Source organism: Orcinus orca, chromosome 8 (genome assembly GCF_937001465.1).
Source record: "Orcinus orca chromosome 8, mOrcOrc1.1, whole genome shotgun sequence".
Lineage (NCBI taxonomy): Eukaryota > Metazoa > Chordata > Mammalia > Artiodactyla > Delphinidae > Orcinus > Orcinus orca.
In genome coordinates, this window is record NC_064566.1 from 10,040,456 (window position 1) to 10,058,692 (window position 18,237).

The 18,237-nt window shown below is 52.6% G+C and overlaps 2 protein-coding genes across 11 annotated transcripts in view; both read left to right on the plus strand.

Annotated features, from left to right (window-relative positions):
• DDB1 (damage specific DNA binding protein 1) overlaps positions 1-7,240 on the plus strand; it is a 31,254-nt gene extending 24,014 nt beyond the window's left edge. For both annotated transcript variants that reach the window (XM_004264179.4, XM_049714411.1), the window contains 6 exons: positions 2,793-2,963; positions 3,281-3,390; positions 3,646-3,815; positions 4,011-4,113; positions 5,650-5,773; positions 6,364-7,240. In XM_004264179.4, coding sequence (XP_004264227.1) covers positions 2,793-2,963; positions 3,281-3,390; positions 3,646-3,815; positions 4,011-4,113; positions 5,650-5,773; positions 6,364-6,447 — 762 coding nt within the window. In that variant the 3' untranslated portion in view covers positions 6,448-7,240. The remainder of the gene's footprint in view (positions 1-2,792; positions 2,964-3,280; positions 3,391-3,645; positions 3,816-4,010; positions 4,114-5,649; positions 5,774-6,363) is intronic.
• Positions 7,241-8,604: 1,364 nt separating this feature from the next.
• VWCE (von Willebrand factor C and EGF domains) overlaps positions 8,605-18,237 on the plus strand; it is a 33,125-nt gene continuing 23,492 nt past the window's right edge. For 4 of the 9 annotated variants that reach the window (XM_033413907.2, XM_033413911.2, XM_033413918.2 and 1 more), the window contains exons 1-4: positions 10,961-11,209; positions 14,228-14,322; positions 14,444-14,533; positions 14,864-14,992. In XM_033413907.2, coding sequence (XP_033269798.2) covers positions 11,100-11,209; positions 14,228-14,322; positions 14,444-14,533; positions 14,864-14,992 — 424 coding nt within the window. In that variant the 5' untranslated portion in view covers positions 10,961-11,099. Of the gene's footprint in view, positions 11,210-11,259; positions 11,460-14,227; positions 14,323-14,443; positions 14,534-14,863; positions 14,993-17,943; positions 18,126-18,237 lie in introns of those variants that run through there. The other 5 variants (XM_033413905.2, XM_049714414.1, XM_049714412.1 and 2 more) reach the window with 5 other exon arrangements.

Genomic DNA, 18,237 nt, shown 5'->3' on the forward strand with positions numbered 1-18,237 from the left:
TTGGTTTAGCTCTTTTGGTTGAGTGGTGGGGATGGAACCTGACTGGAGAGGGTTCAACCAGGGCGAGGAGGCGAGGACAACTAGGATCAGGAAACCCTTCCCGGGAGTTGCAATAAAGAAGAGAGTAATGGGGTAGCTACAGGGGAATGTCAGCACAGGAGAGTTTTTAATTTTTTAAGTTAGGAAATACTGCTGCACATTTCTAGCTGATGGCAATGGTCCATTAAAGGAGAGTTGCTGGAGCCATGTTTTGAGTAGCTAAGGGGGCTCTAATGCACAGGTGGTTTAAGCAGGTGGAAATCCTCCTTTGGTTGTGTTCATCTTCTGTGAAGTAGCTGAGAGGAAGGCTGGAAGAGGAGGTATTAGAGTTTTTATTTAGTTAGTTAGTTTTGGCTGTGTTGGGTCTTCATTGCTACGCGTGGGCTTTCTCTAGTTGTGGCGAGCGAGGGCTACTCTTCGTTGCGGCGCGTGGGCTTCTCATTGCGGTGGCTTCTCTTGTTGCGGAACATGGGCTCTAGGTGCCTGGGCTTCAGTAGTTGTGGCTCGTGGGCTCTAGAGCTCAGGCTCAGCAGTTGTGGCGCACGGGCTTAGTTGCTCCACGGCATGTGGGATCTTCCCGGACCAGGACTTGAACTTGTGTCCCCAGCAATCGCAGGTGGATTCTTAACCACTGCACCACCAGGGAAGCCCATGGTATTAGAGTTTTGAGGAGAGTGGAGGAGGTATGAATTTAAAATGAGACCAGTCATGCTGGTTGGTGGTTTTTCCTCAGCTTGTAGTTGAAAATTAATTTTACCGAAGTCTGTTTTTGTTGGGTGAGCATGATCGAGGGAGAGAGGGGCAAGGGAGTGGAGAATCCGTAAGACAAGGATTGTGGTGATGGACTCTGGGCATCTGAGAAGCAGTGAAACTGGGGACAAAAGATTCTGGAGTTATTTTTAATGACAGGCTCTTAAGGGGTGACCATAGGAATGGACAAGATACGTGGGGAAGAGGGGGGGTCAGAAAAGGACAGAGATCAGGGTATTGGAGGGATCTTCTCTGTGAATATTAAAGTCACCAAGAATTACTGGGGTGTTATGTTAGGAGAGAGTGATGGCGTGGGGGTGGAGATGTGACAGTGGGGTAGTTGTCTGGTGGTGTGAACTTGAGAACTGGCATGTTTAGGAGGCAGGCAGGATGCATGGAAGGCTGTCCTCCCTGTAGTCCCAGTGGTACGAGGGACAGTGGGAGAGAGAATAGCCAAGTTGAGAGGGCCACAGAGCCCTTTTGAAAGATCCACATTTCAGTTAGACTGACAAGGGATCAGCTAGAGAGCAGGCTGCCTGTGACTAGTGACCATGTATTCCAGAGGGTACAGTGAACAGATGCAGGAATTGGGAGGGGTCAGATTATAAGACGTCCGTTGCTGTGTAATAGAAATACAGGAGCCACATGTGTAATTTTAAACTGTCTAGTAGCCACATGAATAAAAGTTCAAAGTAGGTGAAATTAATTTTAGTAATGTATTTTATTTAACCCAGTACATCTAAAGTATTATTTGAACATGTAATCAATATAAAAAATTATTAGTGAGATAATTTTACATTTTTTTCATACCAAGACTTCCACATCTCGTGTGTGGTTTACACTTAAAGCACATCTCAATTTGGGCTTGCCACATTTCAGGTATTTGTAGCCATGTGGCTAGTGGCTACCATATTGGACAGTGGGGATCTAGGACCTGTTGGGTTGAGAGTGGGAGTCTTGGATTTTGGTGGTGTCTGACCTTGGTCCTGACTATCTCCACGGCAGAAAGGGAGGCTGGGAGTATGAAGAGGGGCGTGTGGGGTGTGTTCCCAGGAGCGTGTGGAGCTCTTGGCCTCTACTTTACTCCACTCTTGGAGGACTGGAGGCCCAGTCAGGCTGGGCTTACCCCAGTCTGGGGTGTTCTGGGCTCCCTTGACCCTGCCAATGGAGGTGTGGTAGCCCTTGTAATTATTACGAATGACTCTTGGAGTGCATACCTGTGGAGCTAGGGTCCTTTGGACACATCTCGAGAAATCGTGGCTTAATATATTCTGTCCAGAGTGTCTGCATGTGCAGAGGCCATGGGTGGGGCTGCCTGGACCCTGAAGGGTCTGCCAGGGCTGGGCTGTGCCGAGTATCTGTTCATCTATCTGCTGATTCTAAAGCATCTTCATTCTTTTGGAGCTGTAGTTGTAACTGAAGAAACACTGCAGTGGAGAAGAAAAAAGGGGTATTTTTTTCCCTTTGGGTGGAGGGGTGGCCACAGACTCCGGTGCTTTAGAGTCCTTTAGCTTCTGTTGGACTTTGCCATGCTGTTTTCTTTGCTCATCGGGTTCACGTCAAAAGGTGCAAGGAATGTATGAGTTTTGAGAAGGGGTTAGAAGAGGCAGTTGGTTGGGAGGTGATCTTGTTCCTTTCTGATCAGGAAATTGGAGATGGATCCTCTTTTTCCAGAGCGATTTCTGTAGGTCAGTTACCAGACTTCAGTCACAAAACCATCTCTTGTCACATGCATAGTATTACTTGCATTAATGTTTACTTAATGTTTTTCTTTACCCTGACTCATTTTCTTATATAAAGGAAAACTTTGTATTATTAGTTTCATGGGCTCATTCTATTTTCATTTTTCATAAATACATAATACTGAAATTAAAAACGTTCATGCAAGTTCCACACCAAAGCACTCCACACCCCACATTGCACTTGGGTAAATGATGCTGCAGATGGAGGCTTAAGGAGGGTTCGGGCCCCTCGAGTTGACAGAAGTGCAATGCCCGTGCCAGGTGCGGCTTTACGAGTGGACGACGGAGAAGGAGCTCCGCACCGAGTGCAACCACTACAACAACATCATGGCCCTGTACCTGAAGACCAAGGGCGACTTCATCCTGGTGGGCGACCTGATGCGCTCGGTGCTGCTGCTGGCCTACAAGCCAATGGAGGGCAACTTCGAAGAGGTAGTGGGGTGGGGGCAGACTGCTCCCTTAAGCTGCGACCCCGCGGGTGTTTCTTGGTGGTGAGGGATAATCAAGCCCAGTGAGGGCAGAAATGTCGTCCCTGGAGCCTACATTCTGCATCCATTAAGTGTTCTTAGAAACCGCCAACAGCTCTGAGTAGGCTCCATTTCTAGGCTGAGTTGGCCAGACTGTGGGGAGGATCTCTCTGAAGGGGTGGTGGTTAAACATGGGGCAGGGCAGGCTCTTGGCCAAGTCTCAGCAATGGCTTCCATGCAAACTGCTGATTGTGCTTCCTTTTGTACCTTGTCTTTTTTAAGATTGCTCGAGACTTTAACCCCAACTGGATGAGTGCTGTGGAAATCTTGGATGATGACAATTTCCTGGGGGCTGAAAATGCCTTTAACTTGTTTGTGTGTCAGAAGGATAGGTGAGTGACCAGCTGTGGGTATGGTCTGTGGGGAATGAGGACGCTGGGTCCTCTCTCAGGCTCCGGTGCTCCTCTTCACAGAGGGTTAGGGTTTCCATGAGGCAGGCAGGCCACAGAGATGAGCTCTTCAGGCTGGATCCTCTGCTGTGGAGCGGGTGGGCTCACCGGGGAATCTGTCCGCTGCACGCAGTCCTTGTCGGGGCCCCGTCGCGGGGACAGAAGTCTGGGTAGTGAGTTTCTCGCATTGCCTTGCAGCGCTGCCACCACTGACGAGGAGCGGCAGCACCTCCAGGAGGTTGGGCTCTTCCACTTGGGCGAGTTTGTCAACGTCTTTTGCCACGGCTCTCTGGTCATGCAGAATCTGGGCGAGACCTCCACCCCTACCCAGGGCTCGGTGCTCTTCGGCACGGTCAACGGCATGATTGGTAAGGGTGACCTCTGTGGGGCGCACCCCATGCAGGCCTCCTTCCTGAGAGCAGCGTTCCCGTTTTGGGGGACGAGGGAGAGCAGGGTTTCGCGGAGGAGCCTGTGGCCAACTCTTCCTTCCTCGTGCTGCTGCCTGGTCTGCCCTTGGTGGGCAGTGCCCGCTCTGCAGCTCCCTGTTCCCTTTGCTTCCTCAGGCTTGGTGACCTCACTGTCAGAGAGCTGGTACAACCTCTTGTTGGACATGCAGAATCGACTCAATAAAGTCATCAAAAGTGTGGGCAAGATTGAACACTCCTTATATCCTTCCCAGAGGTGCCCCCTTGCTAGGAAGCACGTCCTGACCCAGGCAGAGAGCTACATTACCCTAAGCAGCCTCTGGAAACTGCTGTCCGTTTAGGAAATGTCTTGACTAGGTTCCCGTGGGGAACAGGCTTTTAAAAAACCTTATGGAAAATTTCAAACACACAGTAGTGGAGAGAACAGTGTATTGAATCCCCATGTACTTATCACCCAGCTTCACTGGTTCATCTTGAAAATGTACATTTTTGTTCCTGAAATGTGTCTGCCTCTGGCCTTTCTGGTGTTGCTTGTCAAACGTAAGTTTAGATCACAACTTCAGAACGTCCTTTCAGAGATCTTGTTGGAGGCAGTAGTGGCTGAGGACCCTCACTAGAGAGGCTAACGGAAGAGGGGAAAAGCAAAGAATGTGCAAACTCCAGAAGCCCAAGGATCAGCCCCCGTGGGACACTTAGGATCCAAGTACTGCTGGAAGTTTGTTTATTATGGGAGAGAGACAAGGAGCCCGAGGGAGGCGGGGGGTGGGAGGCGGGAGGGGCGAGGGGCGAGGGGCTCCTGCTATGAGTCCGTGAGGGAGGAGGGAGGCTGATAGGTTGGTTTTTGCCACAACCCGCAGGACTTTTGGCACATCTCTTGTCTTACTGAGCCTCTGTTTGTTTGTTTGTTTATTTTTGGCTGCATTGGGTCTTCGTTGCTGTGCACGAGCTTTCTCTAGTTGTGGTGAGTGGGGGCTACTCTTTGTTGCGGTGCGCGGGCTTCTCATTGCGGTGGCTTCTCGTTGCAGAGCACGGGCTCTAGGCACGTGGGCTTCAGTAGTTGTGGCTCGCAGGCTCAGTAGTTGTGGCTTGTGGACTGTAGAGCACCGGCTCAGTAGTTGTGGTGCCCGGGCGTAGTTGCTCCGCGGCATGTGGGATCTTCCCGGACCAGAGCTTGAACCCATGTCCCCTGCATTGGCAGGAGGATTCTTAACCACTGCGCCACCAGGGAAGTCCTGAGCCTCAGTTTATTAATCTGTGAAGGTCAAGGCTAGACTTAAAGAGTGGTTCTTCCCAGGCAAGCATCCAGTTCACATGGAGCACTTGTAAAAAAAAAAAAGAAAAAACCATCCATACACGTCCAGGCTCTGAACTAAGAGTCATATCTGTATTTTGTTTTAATCTGTATTTTTTTATTTTTAAATTTGTTTTGGCCTCGCTGCACGGCTTGCGGGATCTTAGTTCCCCAACCAGGGATTGAACACACGCCCTTGGCATTGAAAGTGCAGAGTCCTAACCACTGGACCACCAGGGAATTCCCTGTATTTTTTTAATGTTATTTTGACGATTACTCCAGTTAAGAACCATTGGATGAGGTAATAGCTTATAGGTCTTTGAAATTCTAACACTGTCCCAAAGGCCATGTGACTTTTAGTTGAAAATGTTTCCTGTTTATCCTGGTGATAGTTTTAGATTGTGGTCTTGTGCAGAGGTGGGGGTGACTCATAGTAAGGGTACTTATTTCCAGATAATTGGCACTTTCCTTAACTCACCTGTCCACCTGGAGATCCTTTCATACTGAACGGAAGACAGAACCAGCCACAGGCTTCATCGATGGGGATTTGATTGAGAGCTTCCTGGACATCAGCCGGCCCAAGATGCAGGAGGTTGTGGCAAACCTGCAGGTGAGCTGCTCAGGGTTTAGCCCTGGGCCAGTTTCTCAAGTCCCTTGCAGGGCCGGGCATACCAGGAGGCCGGCAGAACTCCGGGGCCTCCCCTCCCTCGGTCCCCACGTGCTAACGGCCCTTTTCAAGTTTTCTTCTACCCACGCGGGAAGGTGGGGTCCAAGGGCAAGGAGATAAAGCTGAGGCTCGTGGGTTCCCCCGTCAGGCAGCAAACACTGTAACTTTAGCAATGAGGGCACATTTGGGCATGTCTGGGATCTCTGGCAGACCCGTAGGAAGGGGGCAGGGTCGGGATCCTGTAGGGAAGAGAAGTTTCCATGGCGCTTGGGTTTGGGGCATTGCTCACTGGACATGGTGCCTCTGGGGAAGTATATACTGGGTGGCAGGCTCTGGGCAGCTTTGCTGTCAACAGACCTTGCTGACCTGAACCCCCAAGGAGAGGTGTGGGCTTCCGACTGTGAGTCCTTCGTCCCTGCCATGACAGTGGTAGAATGGGGCGCCTCCCTTGTGGTGGGCATCCCCTTCCTCAGGGGAGGGAGAGCACCCTCTCAGCCCTCACAGCCTCTCCTCCTGCCCCTTCCTCGTTGCAGTATGACGATGGCAGTGGAATGAAGCGAGAAGCCACTGCGGATGACCTGATCAAGGTTGTGGAGGAGTTAACTCGGATCCATTAGCCGAGGGCAGGAATCCCCTTTCCCAGGCCCTCTCTGAAGGCTTTGCCCTCCTGCTCTCCTCCTCCTCCCCTGCTGTTGTCTCTTGGCTATGGGAAATCTTTCCCTAGGCCAGCTGCCCTAGAATCCACGGCCTACCTGTGTGGAAACAGGGATTTTGTAGAACTAAAACCAGTTCGCTGGAGACCTGGGAAAGGACTGAAGGTGAAATATTTTCTCCCTGGATTTTTACCAGTCTCACATGATTCCAGCCATCACCTTGGGCCACCAAGCCTTGATTGGTGTAGCCAGTTGTCCTCCTTCCAGGGAGCAATTTTGCAGCTCTTTGGCTGAAAGGAAGCTCTGTGTGTGTGTGTGTGTGTGTGTGTGTGTGTGTGTGTGTGTGTGTGTGTGTGTGTGTGTGTGTGTGTGTGTGTGTGTGTGTGTGTGTGTGTGTGTGTGTGTGTGTGTGTGTGTGTGTGTGTCCCACACTCATGCATTGTCCTCACTATCTTTTTATTTAGGTTGGGGGTGTGGGGAGGTTGTGGGTAGCAGGGAGGAGGGGCGGGAGGGGTTCGTCGTCTTTGAAATGAGAGCTTCCTTTGCTTTCTTCTCTTGCCTCTGAGAGCTTTGGTCTGGAGGGCTGACCACCAGACAGTGGGCTGCTTGAGTAGAAAACCTGCAGATGGTGGATGATCTCCAAGCCACAGCCTTTTTGTCTCTGGGGAACTGCCTTCTTCAGAGGGAAGGAGGTGGGGGGACGTGAATTGGTGGTTAGTTTCTGAGTTTTACGTAATAAAGTAGAGTCTAAGAAGGATCCATTTGTTTCTGCTTTTCTTACCCTGCTCGGCTCTCCAGCATCCCAGTCACTCTGTGCCCAGTTTACTGCAAGCTCCATTCCCTCCTTCACAGCCACTGCAGCAGTCCCTTGTCCTTGCTGCTGGAACGCTCCTTTCAAGTAGCGAACTGTCGTCTGTACATCTCCTTTGTCAGGTGATCGCTCTTGGTGGGATCCCAAGGATGGTGGATGTCAGGTTTTTGAAATTCAGTGGTCTTTGGTTGCCCTTGACTCTGTAGTCATCGTTTGATTCCCAGGTGCCTGTGTTAGTAATGTGCGGGGCCTGGGGGTTGCTAGGCCTGCCTTTCCTTATGTCATTTTACAGCCAGTTGTATGTGGAACATTCAGCCAACTAGCCCCCCAGGCACTGCTCCTCACGCACTGCCCAGCTTCCTGTTGCCACATGGGCTTTGGATTCTGATTTTATTTCTCCTGGTTTAATTGAGTAAACCTTTGGTGCCTTAGGTTTGAAAATACAGGAGAAGGGCACATTTGGGGTTCACCCTTCTATCCAGCACACAGAGCCTGTCTTCTTTCAGCTCAGTGGGTCAGAGTGTCTGGGCCCATATTTCCACCAGTGATCCAGTGGGAATAAAGGCTGCTCTGTCCCAACAGTGGAGCGGGGTTGATCCCAGGCATATTGGCTGGCTCCTTTAAGACCAGCCTTTGATACAGTGTCAGGAAAATTGTGGTTTCAAGTTCAAACTGTGGTTTTGAGAGATTCTAGCTTAAAAGGAAAAGAGCAAGGAAGCATCTCTGCTTTGGGGGTCTTCCGGAGTAAGTTTCCTTCCCTGGAAGCATTCCTTGTGTTTCTTTACGGTTCTTTTCTCCTTACTCTCCTGGGGTTTCTGAGGGTGGAGGATAAGGGTCTTAGGGGAAAAAATAATCATCTCTCAAAAACCACAGTTTGAACTTGAAACTCAACACTGTGATTTGAATTCTTCAAGTCATGGTTTGAATTGAAAAGGCTGCCCCCATGCCAGAGACCAGCTTTAGTGAGGCAGGCAAGCAACGGCCTCCAGATTGTGATGATTTAAAAAATGTAATCCTAGATGGGAGGATTGACTAAGGTGCCAAGGTCAGAAAAACAGAATGTGGTGGGATTATGATTCTGATGCTTTTCAGTGGTCTGACCTGCAGCCATGGAGACTTGCTGCGTTCAGTAGAAGGTTATTACTTAACCAGTGGCTTCAGTCTTGACTCTGGAAACTGGAGTCCTTGTAGTTTTTTGTTTCCTACAATCCTGGGTATATTCACTCTGGACTGAATTCCAGCAGTCCTTTGGAGACTGATGCTCTACTGCCACACTCCCACATCCCTCTTAAAACCATTAATCACCTCTCCCAGGGTGAAAGTTTGCCTTTGGAGCGTTGCTACAGCCAGCTGGAATGGCTCCTTTCCATGTAGGCGCTGATGAGCTCGCCTCACTCCAGGCCTCTGCACGAATGGACCTTTGGGAGAATAATAGAAACACTGACTCATCACATGACCATTTGGAAGGGTCACAAGCCAGAGGCCTTCTTTCTACAGCCAACAACAACTTGAATCCTCCGCCCTCGGTGGAGGGTCCCTTTTGTAACTGAGAAGCCACAAGCCACAGAACTGGGGAGGAAACACTGAGGAACTAATAAGTGCCCAAACTGGTCCTTGAAGATGAATGATATTAAGTGAGCGACTCTCAGGGTCCAAACTTTGAGAAGCCTCAAGGGCAAACAAACCAAAAGACAAGAAAAGCAGAAAATGGTGAAAACCAAACTAAAGACGCAAACGATGTGAGGAGCAAGGTGAATGCCGTAAGGTCAAAGAAATGGGAAATGAAAGAAATGTCAGGGGCTGTTGAGGAAGTTTCTTTCAAAATTCACTGGTAGGAATTTAGTCTTAAATGTCCTGAGCTCCTCCTGCTGAGGGTAGATGAGGATTTTCTTTAAGCACAAACTTGCATCTCAGTCATTGCAGCTGCCCACTGACCAATATGGAGCAAAGCCTGCCAGAGTTACAGGGATGAGCTATGGAGGGGTTGGGGCACCCTAAAGTAGTCGAGTTTAGAATGGAGAAAGCCGAGGTGTGCGGAAGTGTGAGAGAAGATGGCACAAGGAGTGACAGGTGTGTAAAAGGAGCCTTGTCCTGTGTAAATGTGTTAAGAACTTGTGGGTAGCTTTTAGGGCCAGGAAGAATGGGCACTTATTTGACATTGAGTGGTGGTCTAGGTAGGAATGACAAGGGCAGTGGTGCGATAGATTTTGCGGGCTCAAGTGAAGGAAGGGCTTTGTTTATCCCTATTGAATAATTCAGGGCTAGATTTCTGACTCTGGACCTTGAAGGTGGGCATTGAAGTACTTTGTAAGTGGCAGTGAGGAATGCAGTCTGAACGGCAGAGGGGGAAAGTGCACCTTTGGATGTTTGAGACAAAAAGGAAAGACGGCCTAAGGGTCCTTAGGACTCAGAATGGACATAAATATGGAAGTAGCATTCATCTCACGATACAGAGTATTTTGGCAACCTACTTGTTGAAAATGTGTTACTTAGATGGGTCAAAACTAACAAGGTGAGATAACAGCCCTAAAGTGAACATCTGCAAAAACTCAACCACACAGGTTCAGGTAAGGAAATCGGCTTAGTAGCTTGTGTTTAATAACAAAAGACATGACAACAAAAAGCATCTGAGGCTTCCCTTTACTGTAAACTTTGTTATGAACTAACAGCATCATGGGGTTGCCAAAAAAGCCAGGTAATATTAGACTGTGTTGTTAGAAGTATGGCATCTGGAAGGAAGGAGGCAAGAGTGCAGACCACTGTTGGCACACCATGTTCATTTGTGGCCACCAGTGTTAAGGACTTCAGTGACAGGCTGAGGTACCCAGTGGGAACTGCAGAGGTAGAACCAAAGGAACTGGGGTTATTGAACTGGGAAGAAAAAACACTTCCTAACAAATGGAGTTACTCAAAATTGGATTGGGCTGCCTTTTGATAGGTCTTCGTCCCTGGAAGTGTTTAAGCCAAAGCTTGACTGATGGGGTCTGGGCGGCTAGGGAAGGTTCCTGCACAGAGCTGAAGGTAGGATTTAGTCAAACTTTCAGCTTTCTCCCAGCTGGATGGTCCTGATTTTCATCTGCCACCTGCTCACCACTTCCCTGCCTACCATTTCTGACTGTGACCTGAGGCAGCTGCAGAAGGGGACAAAGAGGAATCTGTGGGTTCAAGACTGTCTAGTGCCCCCTGACCAGGGAGCAGGTGGACCCACTGACCAGCGCACCCAGGGTTAGGGTGCAGACCTGTTGGCAGGCTGAGGGCCGGCCTAGAAGTGCTCAGCAGCGAAACGACCCAGCGTCCCACCTTGTACAACACAGTCATCTCGGGATCTACCTAGACCAGCAATGCCCGGGGCGCGCAGCCTCCTGCTCCAGCCTTGTTCCCGGAGTCTCTTTCCTCCCCGGGCCTCAGTCTGACGCCCATAGCCCTTCGCAGGAAGCCGACTCCCAAACCCGGGCCGGGGGTGTGGGCCGAGGACGAAACCCCGCCCCCAGGGGTCCCTGATCTTTGCCCCCGCCCCGGGCTCCGCGCCTCCCCTGATGGCCACCGGCAGGCGGGCGCCTTTGCCTTTTGTGTGTTTCGTTCCGAGGTGCCAGAGACCCCCCGCCCAGCCGTCCGCCGAGTCTCCTCGCGGCCCCGTGCCCCTCCTCTCGGAGTCCCCAGCCCCCCTGCTCGGCTCCGCGTGCCAGCTCGGGGCTCGCTGGTTCGCTCCCCGCGGCGCCAGGAGGAGGGGCGAGGGCCGGCAGCCCCCTCCCCCGCGCTCGGCGCCGGAGCCTAGCCGAGCCGGGGGGACCCGCTGCTGCCGGTCATGTGGGCCGGATTGCTCCTCCGGGCCGCCTGCGTCGCGCTCCTGCTGCCGGGGACCCCGGCCCGTGGCTACACCGGGAGGAAGACGCCCGGGCACTTCGGGGCCGAGAGGTAAGCGCCCCGCGCCCCTCCCCTGCCCCTCCGCGGGAGCGCTACCGGCGCGGTGCGGGGAGGCGCGGAGGGGCGTCCCGGAGCTGCGGATCGGGGCGCCCCCCTGGGCCACTGTCCGCGCGCGGGCGCAGCCCAGGAGGTCCGGACAAAGGGACAGCAGCTTGTGCTCTGGGCGGGTGCCCGTTCTGCGCCCCTGGCCGGGGCTGTCCTGATTGGGATCTGGCGGGGGGAACGGAGATCCAGGCGCTAGGTGAGCCGCACTGAGTCCCGTGGAGCCCCGATCCCTGGCGAAGGGACCCCGGGACGTGCAACCTGGTCTCCGGACTGGCTGGCTTTCGCTCCCAAACGTGCCCGTGGCTCTGCCTAGGCAGTGCCTGGCCTGCCCCGCGGCTCTGGCCGCTCTGAGGCTGGGGGCTTTCCCTGTGTGCAGGCTCTGCGCACGCCGTGGACCTTGTAGCCGCCGGGGTCTCTTTGGGTTATGTTTCGGTTTCCGCCTGTGTGTGCGCGCGGGCGGGGGTTGGGTGTTTTGCCCCTTTGCTTTCCAGATTGATGTCGCCCTCCCCTAGCGTCTCCTCCCGGCGGAGGCCGGGCCGCCGCGGGCCGAGCGCGTGTGTGCGTGATGCTCCGAGCTAGGGAACACGGTGTCAGCGGGCGGCCTGGCCCGCGGCCACGGCCTCGGGGGCGCGCGGGGGGGGGGCGGCCCCGCCAGGCTCGCAACTCGCACGTGTGTTCCGCAGCCACCGCCAGTTCCTGCTCAGATCGGCCCGGCTCCGCGGCGTGTCAGAGCCTTCCTGCCTGCCACCTGTCTCCCTGTCACCGCCCGCCCTAGGTTCCTTGGGGCGCTCTGGCGGGCGCTCGGCCCCTGCCCACCTGAGGGTGAGGCTCCACCAGCCTCCCGGGAATCCTTCCATCTGCCGCTTTGGTGGCACCCCTGTCCCTTTGAGAGCCCCATCTGAGGAGCAGGAGCTGCCGGCTTCTCCTTCCCAAGCTGCTGCCCTAATCGCTCCAGCGAGGGCAGCGGGTGAGACATCCCTGCTGCATCCCCCACCCACTTCCAGGGCCCCTTCTTCTGTGATGACTTCCGAGAGCGAAAAGGCTCTTGGAGGCTCCAGGGACAGTTTTCTGCAGACGTTTCTGTTTTGCCATGTGTCCTGAGTTTCTCTTTCTAGAATATTTGTCACTTTTGACACAGATTATTCTCCCGCAGAGCAGACTGGGTCTTTCCATTCACGTCCCCAGTGCCTGCTGCCGTGCCTGGCACATCATGGGTGCTCTATAGAACACAGTTGGGAAGGGTTTTCTTTTCTCTCTCTTTTTTTTTTTTTTTTGCGGTACGCGGACCTCTCACCGCTGTGGCCTCTCCCGCCGCGGAGAACAGGCTCCGGACGCACAGGCTCAGCGGCCATGGCTCACGAGCCCAGCCGCTCCGCGGCACGTGAGATTCTCCCGGACCGGGGCACGAACCCGCGTCCCCTGCATCGGCAGGCGGACTCTCAACCACTGCGCCACCAGGGAAGCCCGGGTTTTCTTTTTTTTTTTTAAATTAATTAATTAATTTTTGGCTGCGTTGGGTCTTTGTTGCTGCGCGCGGGCTTTCTCTAGTTGTGGTGAGCGGGGGCTACTCTTCGTTGCGGTGCGCGGGCTTCTCACTGCGGTGGCTTCTCTTGTTGCAGAGCACTGGCTCAAGGTGCTTGGGCTTCAGTAGTTGTGGCACGCGGGCTCAGTAGTTGTGGCTCACGGGCTCTAGAGCACAGGCTCAGTAGTTGTGGCCCACAGGCTTGGTTGCTCCGTGGCATGTGGGATCCTCCCGGATCAGGGCTCGAACCCGTGTCCCCTGCATGGGCAGGTGGATTCTTAACCACTGTGCCACCACGGAAGTCCCTGGGAAGGGTTTTCTTGTCCCTATTCTTTTGCAGCAGGATTCCCAGTTCAAACCAGGCTGAACTTCATCATCCTCTGCCCATCCCATCCCAGAACCAGTTCTAGTCATCGTCTCTGTCCCCCTCCAGGCCCGTGGACATGCAGCTCCTGTCTAGAACATTCCTCCATTCTCACCGGCTGCTCCTACTCTCTCTCCAGCCTCAGCCTAGGAAACCTCCTCTGAGCTCCTTGGGCCTCCATAGCCTGTAATGTTCTGGCACTTGTCCTGCTATGTTGTTATACCTGGTTCCTTGTCCGCCCCTTGAAGTTGGGGAAAGTGGCTTGTTCACGGCTGGACTGCCTCACCCAGCCTCAAGCACACTGGATACCCCTTCACTCCTTTGGGCAGCTCACTGATGCCCCCTCCCCCATCCCAGAGATGTCACCTGGGGAATGACTTCTCTCCAGTTCCCCCTTTTTCTTTACTGTTGGCTTCCCTTCTCAACCTTTCCCTCAACAGCCATTTATTAAGCACCTATGATGTGCCAGGCGCTGCCCTTGCTGCGGAGTTGAAGAAAAAAGATGAAGCCCCTGTCCTCAGGGAGTGGTAGGGGAGCCAGGCAATGAACAAATCAACAAACTAATAAGTAATTTGATGTCCCAGGAAGCAAGTGTTATGAAGCAGAATAAAGCAAGGTACGGGTGGACAAGTAGGGCCTCTCTGAGAAGGTGACATAAGCAGAGAGACCTTTTACAGGAGAGGGGGAGCTGTGTGTGTCTGGGGAAGAACGTTCCTGACAGAGGGGACTGCAAGTGCAAAGGCCCTGAGGTAGCCATCCCTGCGGCTCTTCATCCATTGCGGTCTTCTATCCTCAGCTCTTAGACCCTCTTTGCTCTGTGTCCACGTGGCAGGCATCTGTAGGAGACTAGTGTCTGTTCTCTTACACCTTTGTCTTTGTCCTGCCTCCAGAAGGGACTGACTGTCTGAGTCATTTTTGTATGGAAACTTCCCACTGTCCTCCCGAGGAGTGGGGGTGCAGGAGGTCTCCAGAACTGTTTGTTGACTGACATACTGACTGGCTGGGAGGCTTTCACTGCCCAGTAGATGAATCCACCCCTTGGTACAGAATGTGGAAGGTGCTCTCTCCTCTCTTGCAGACGCCGGCTGGGCCCCCACGTCTGCCTCTCGGGGTTCGGGAGTGGTTGCTGCCCTGGCTGGGCGCCCTCCATGGGCAGTGGACACTGCACTCTTCGTAAGTGCCTGTCCCCATGCCCCAAACATCCTCCACAGCAGGGCGCTCATTCCCTGGGCTTGCCTGAGGGACAGATTGGGGGCCCCAGTCCCCAATCCCTCACCTGTCTTTATCCTCTCAGCCCTCTGCTCCTTTGGCTGCGGGAGTGGCATCTGCATCGCTCCCAATGTCTGCTCCTGCCAGGATGGAGAGCAAGGGCCCACCTGCCCAGGTAACTGGGGGCGGGCAATGGCTGATGGGAAGAACTCTATTTACACTGAGAATGTGCCAGGCACTGGGCAGTTGTGCCCTAGCATATCATTTTCAAACAACCCTATTAGGTAGGCATTCTCATTCCCATTTTATAGATGATGAAACTGAGGCACAGAAGCTAGTGTCTCGCCCAGGGTTACACGGCCAGTAAGTGGCAGAGCTGAGTTTAAACTCAGGCCTCTTTGCCTCCAGAGCCCCCTTCCCAGCAGAATTTAGGAGGAGCCGGGGAAGGCGGGGGCGGCTGGGACTGTGAAGTGGCGCATGCTCACAGGTGCGGTGCCTGTTTCAGAAGCCCATGGACCCTGTGGGGAGTACGGCTGTGACCTCACCTGTAACCATGGTGGCTGTCAGGAGGTGGCCCGAGTGTGTCCCGTGGGCTTCTCGATGACAGAGACAGCTATCGGCATCAGGTGTACCGGTGAGAGGCGTGGGAGCAGCGGGGAGGGGGCGGGCGGGAATGAGGTCCCTTCCCTGTCCTCCCAGGACGGTCTCCGGAGAGATGCCAGAGCAAAGCTGAGCCACGAGCAGCTCTGAAGTTTAAGAGTGAGCAGGCAGGCAGGCAAACACAAGAAATATGCCCCTTCTGCTATCTCACAAATACTTATTGAGCACACCTCGTGGACCGGGGACTGAGCTGGGGCTGGGGTTACGAGGGCAGTCCCTGCTCTTATGTTGCTTCAGAATGTGAGGCAGGGAGACAAGTAAGGACAATGACAGTCCCCCCCCATAATGGGGCCATCACCTGTGGAGTGCACAGTGCCAGGGCCCACAGGGGCACAGGGAACCGGACTGGAGGTGGGCATGACCGCAGAAAGCCTCCCTCAGGAAAGTGACATTTGAAAGATGAGCCAAGAGAAACTCAGTAGTTATTTTGTAAAAGTATTATTGGTTCAGCATTTAAAAAATTCCCTGTGCACAGTCTGTTACTGTCCCCAGAGGCAGCCACCGTGACCAGTTTCTTACCTATCTTTCCGGAGAGCTTGAAAGCCTTTTTTAATTTGGATTTTGCAAAAATAACCTTTCTTCCCCTGAATATAAAAGTAAAAAATAACTTCTTTTGGAACATCTGGAAAGTAAAAGAAGGGTAGAAAGGTGAAAATAAACCTGTCCCAGAAGTCCCTACCCAGAGATATTTGTTAGAAAATGAAGTTATTTTTTTCCCTGCCCTGTCCCCTGGGTGTGTAGGTGTTTGTGAGAGTGTATGACTGTGGGTATATGTGTGTCAGGCGTGCCCATCTGTCTGTTTTATAAAATTGGGATCATACCTTATCTATAGTTTTTGTTCATTATTTTTCTCGCTTAACTTTGTCTTGCGAGTAGGAAATAGTCCTTATAGCATCATTTTTTTTTTCAGATAAAATATTATAGGTTTATTTAAAACTTAATTCTCACCTTGAGTATGCAAAATACAAACTCCACAAAATGTTCACTTTTTTACTTTATCGTTTACAAATATGCAAAATAGATGTTTGCTTAAATTTATATTACGTATTTATTAAGGCAAGGAACTGTATAGAAAAAAACATTTGTTCTGCTTAAGGCACACTTGGGAATAAACCATCGTACAAATGATTGCACATCTGAAACCACAGTGCCTAACAGACTGTCTGCATAAAAAGGTTAAAGTAAACCGTGTGTATTTACCTGACTTAGGTCATAAATGTAGATCGGAAGACAAAAATAGATTTTCCTTGTCAAAGTATGCAGCAGTTTGAGAACTTTGGCCTCATTGGTACCTTTAGAACCAAGGCTCACCAAGCACCATCGTGTAGGCTATTAAAACACATTTTCTGTACCTGAATTTCTTCCTCTTCTTCTAAGATCGTAATAATGGCTTTTAGAAGGCAAAGAGAATACAAGGTGATCTTTATGCTTATATTGCATCGAAACAATTCAAGGGATTCTGGTCTTCCCTCCCCCCAGCTCAGGGATCTCATTTATACCCTGATATCCACAACTTCCAGTCACCCCCTTGGCGTTTTGTAAGTCCAAGAATATATATTCAAGTTGGATTTAGAATTGGAATGATAGAAGATCCAGTCACAGACCCCATCTGTTCTTTGTCATTTGGTTTCCTCATGTCTCCTGGTTATCCATTCACAAGTTGACTTGTTGGGAACTTGACCATGATTGTAGTGCTTTCCAACTGGGTTCCTCCCCTCACCGGGAAGACAGTGTGAAAGGTAAAAAATACTGAATTCTCGTCTGCCAGTGTGGGTCATATCCACTGTTTGGGGATTTTAAAGTGCCTCTTCATGTGTAAGGCGAGGTGGTCTGACCTCGAAAATGCCCGGTCGCACTAATGGCACTGGAAGGGGCGGTGCCCAGTGTGTTTGCCGTAGTGCCTGGTCAGTTCATCTGAGCGGGCAGATTTCCACCCACGGCCGTCCCAGTCACAGTGGTAAGGTTTCTCACCTGTGTGGGTTCGCAGATGTGCCTTGAAATGAGAACTTTTCCGGGGCCACGACCTTCTCCCCCTCTTTGGCTTGGGCTCCTCCAGCATGCAGGAACTGGGTGGCATGAGCTCTTGGTAATGGAGCGGTGGGACCTGCGGCTGGATCTGGTCGGGCAGGAAGGGAGGGTAGTTGGGCCCGGGGTGGGGATGGAAGCCCGGGGGTAGTGGCAGGGCAGGATGACAGTCCCTGCTGCTCAGCATACAACATCATTTTGAACGGCTGCAGATGTAGTTGCTATAATCTAAGTACCCAGTTCTGTGCTATCCATCCTTAGCTTGTCTGCAGTGTTTCACTGCTACAAATAATGCTGCGATAAAGAGGCTTCTTGTCAGCCCCTCTGACTATTCCCAGAAAGAGAACTATTGGGTCAAGGGTCCCATGAAGGAGTTTTGGTGCTCGCCCCCCCCGCCCCCGCACCCCTTCCAGAAGGTTGAAGTACTTTCCAGACACACTTCTCATTGCAGAGGCAAACTGGACCAAGGAAAAGCCAGAGACCAATGTCAAAGCAAGTGCAGGGAAGTGGGGCCCTGGCCACCATCACACGGGGCCCAGTGGGATCGGGTGAATCAAGGTGGGCTTCTTAGAAGCGGTGGGTGTGGTCCCAAAGGTACCTGCTGTGGGAAGAGCAAGAAAGAATGGAGGTGACCAGCAGGCATGGGGGCCAGGGGGTGGGAGGGAGGCTCGAGTGGGCAGAGTAGACTGGAGTGGGCGGAGCTGACCTCATAGGTCCTCATGGTTCTGAGATAGGAAGGGCTGCCTTGAAGCTGGCTGGGGAGATCTGTCTCCCAGCCCCCTCCCCCCTCAGGCCTGAACCTCCCTAAAGCACTACTTGGATCCAGTCACCCCACCCCGGGCAGAAGCTTCGGGACTCCTTTGCGCTCTATCGCTGAGCCTTTACCCACCACCTCTCCAGCTCGGCCTCATGCTGCCCCGGCGGGAACCTGAGCTTCAGCCAGCCTGGGCTCCCGGCGGTCCCTGTGCTTCCCGGAAGCTTCTCGGACACTCTGCACTCTATGGGCCCCCCTCCTGATGCCTCCTGGTCCTCTCAGCCCACCTCCCTTCCAGCACACACCTGCCGTGGCCGGGCGGTCCCTGGTAGGGCGCATACCGCCGGCCGCACGCCGGCCTCTCGTGGGTGTGTGTCATGGGTGTGTGTTGTGGCTCCTACGTTCTCATGCTGCAGCCATCTGGAGAGTCAGCACTGTGC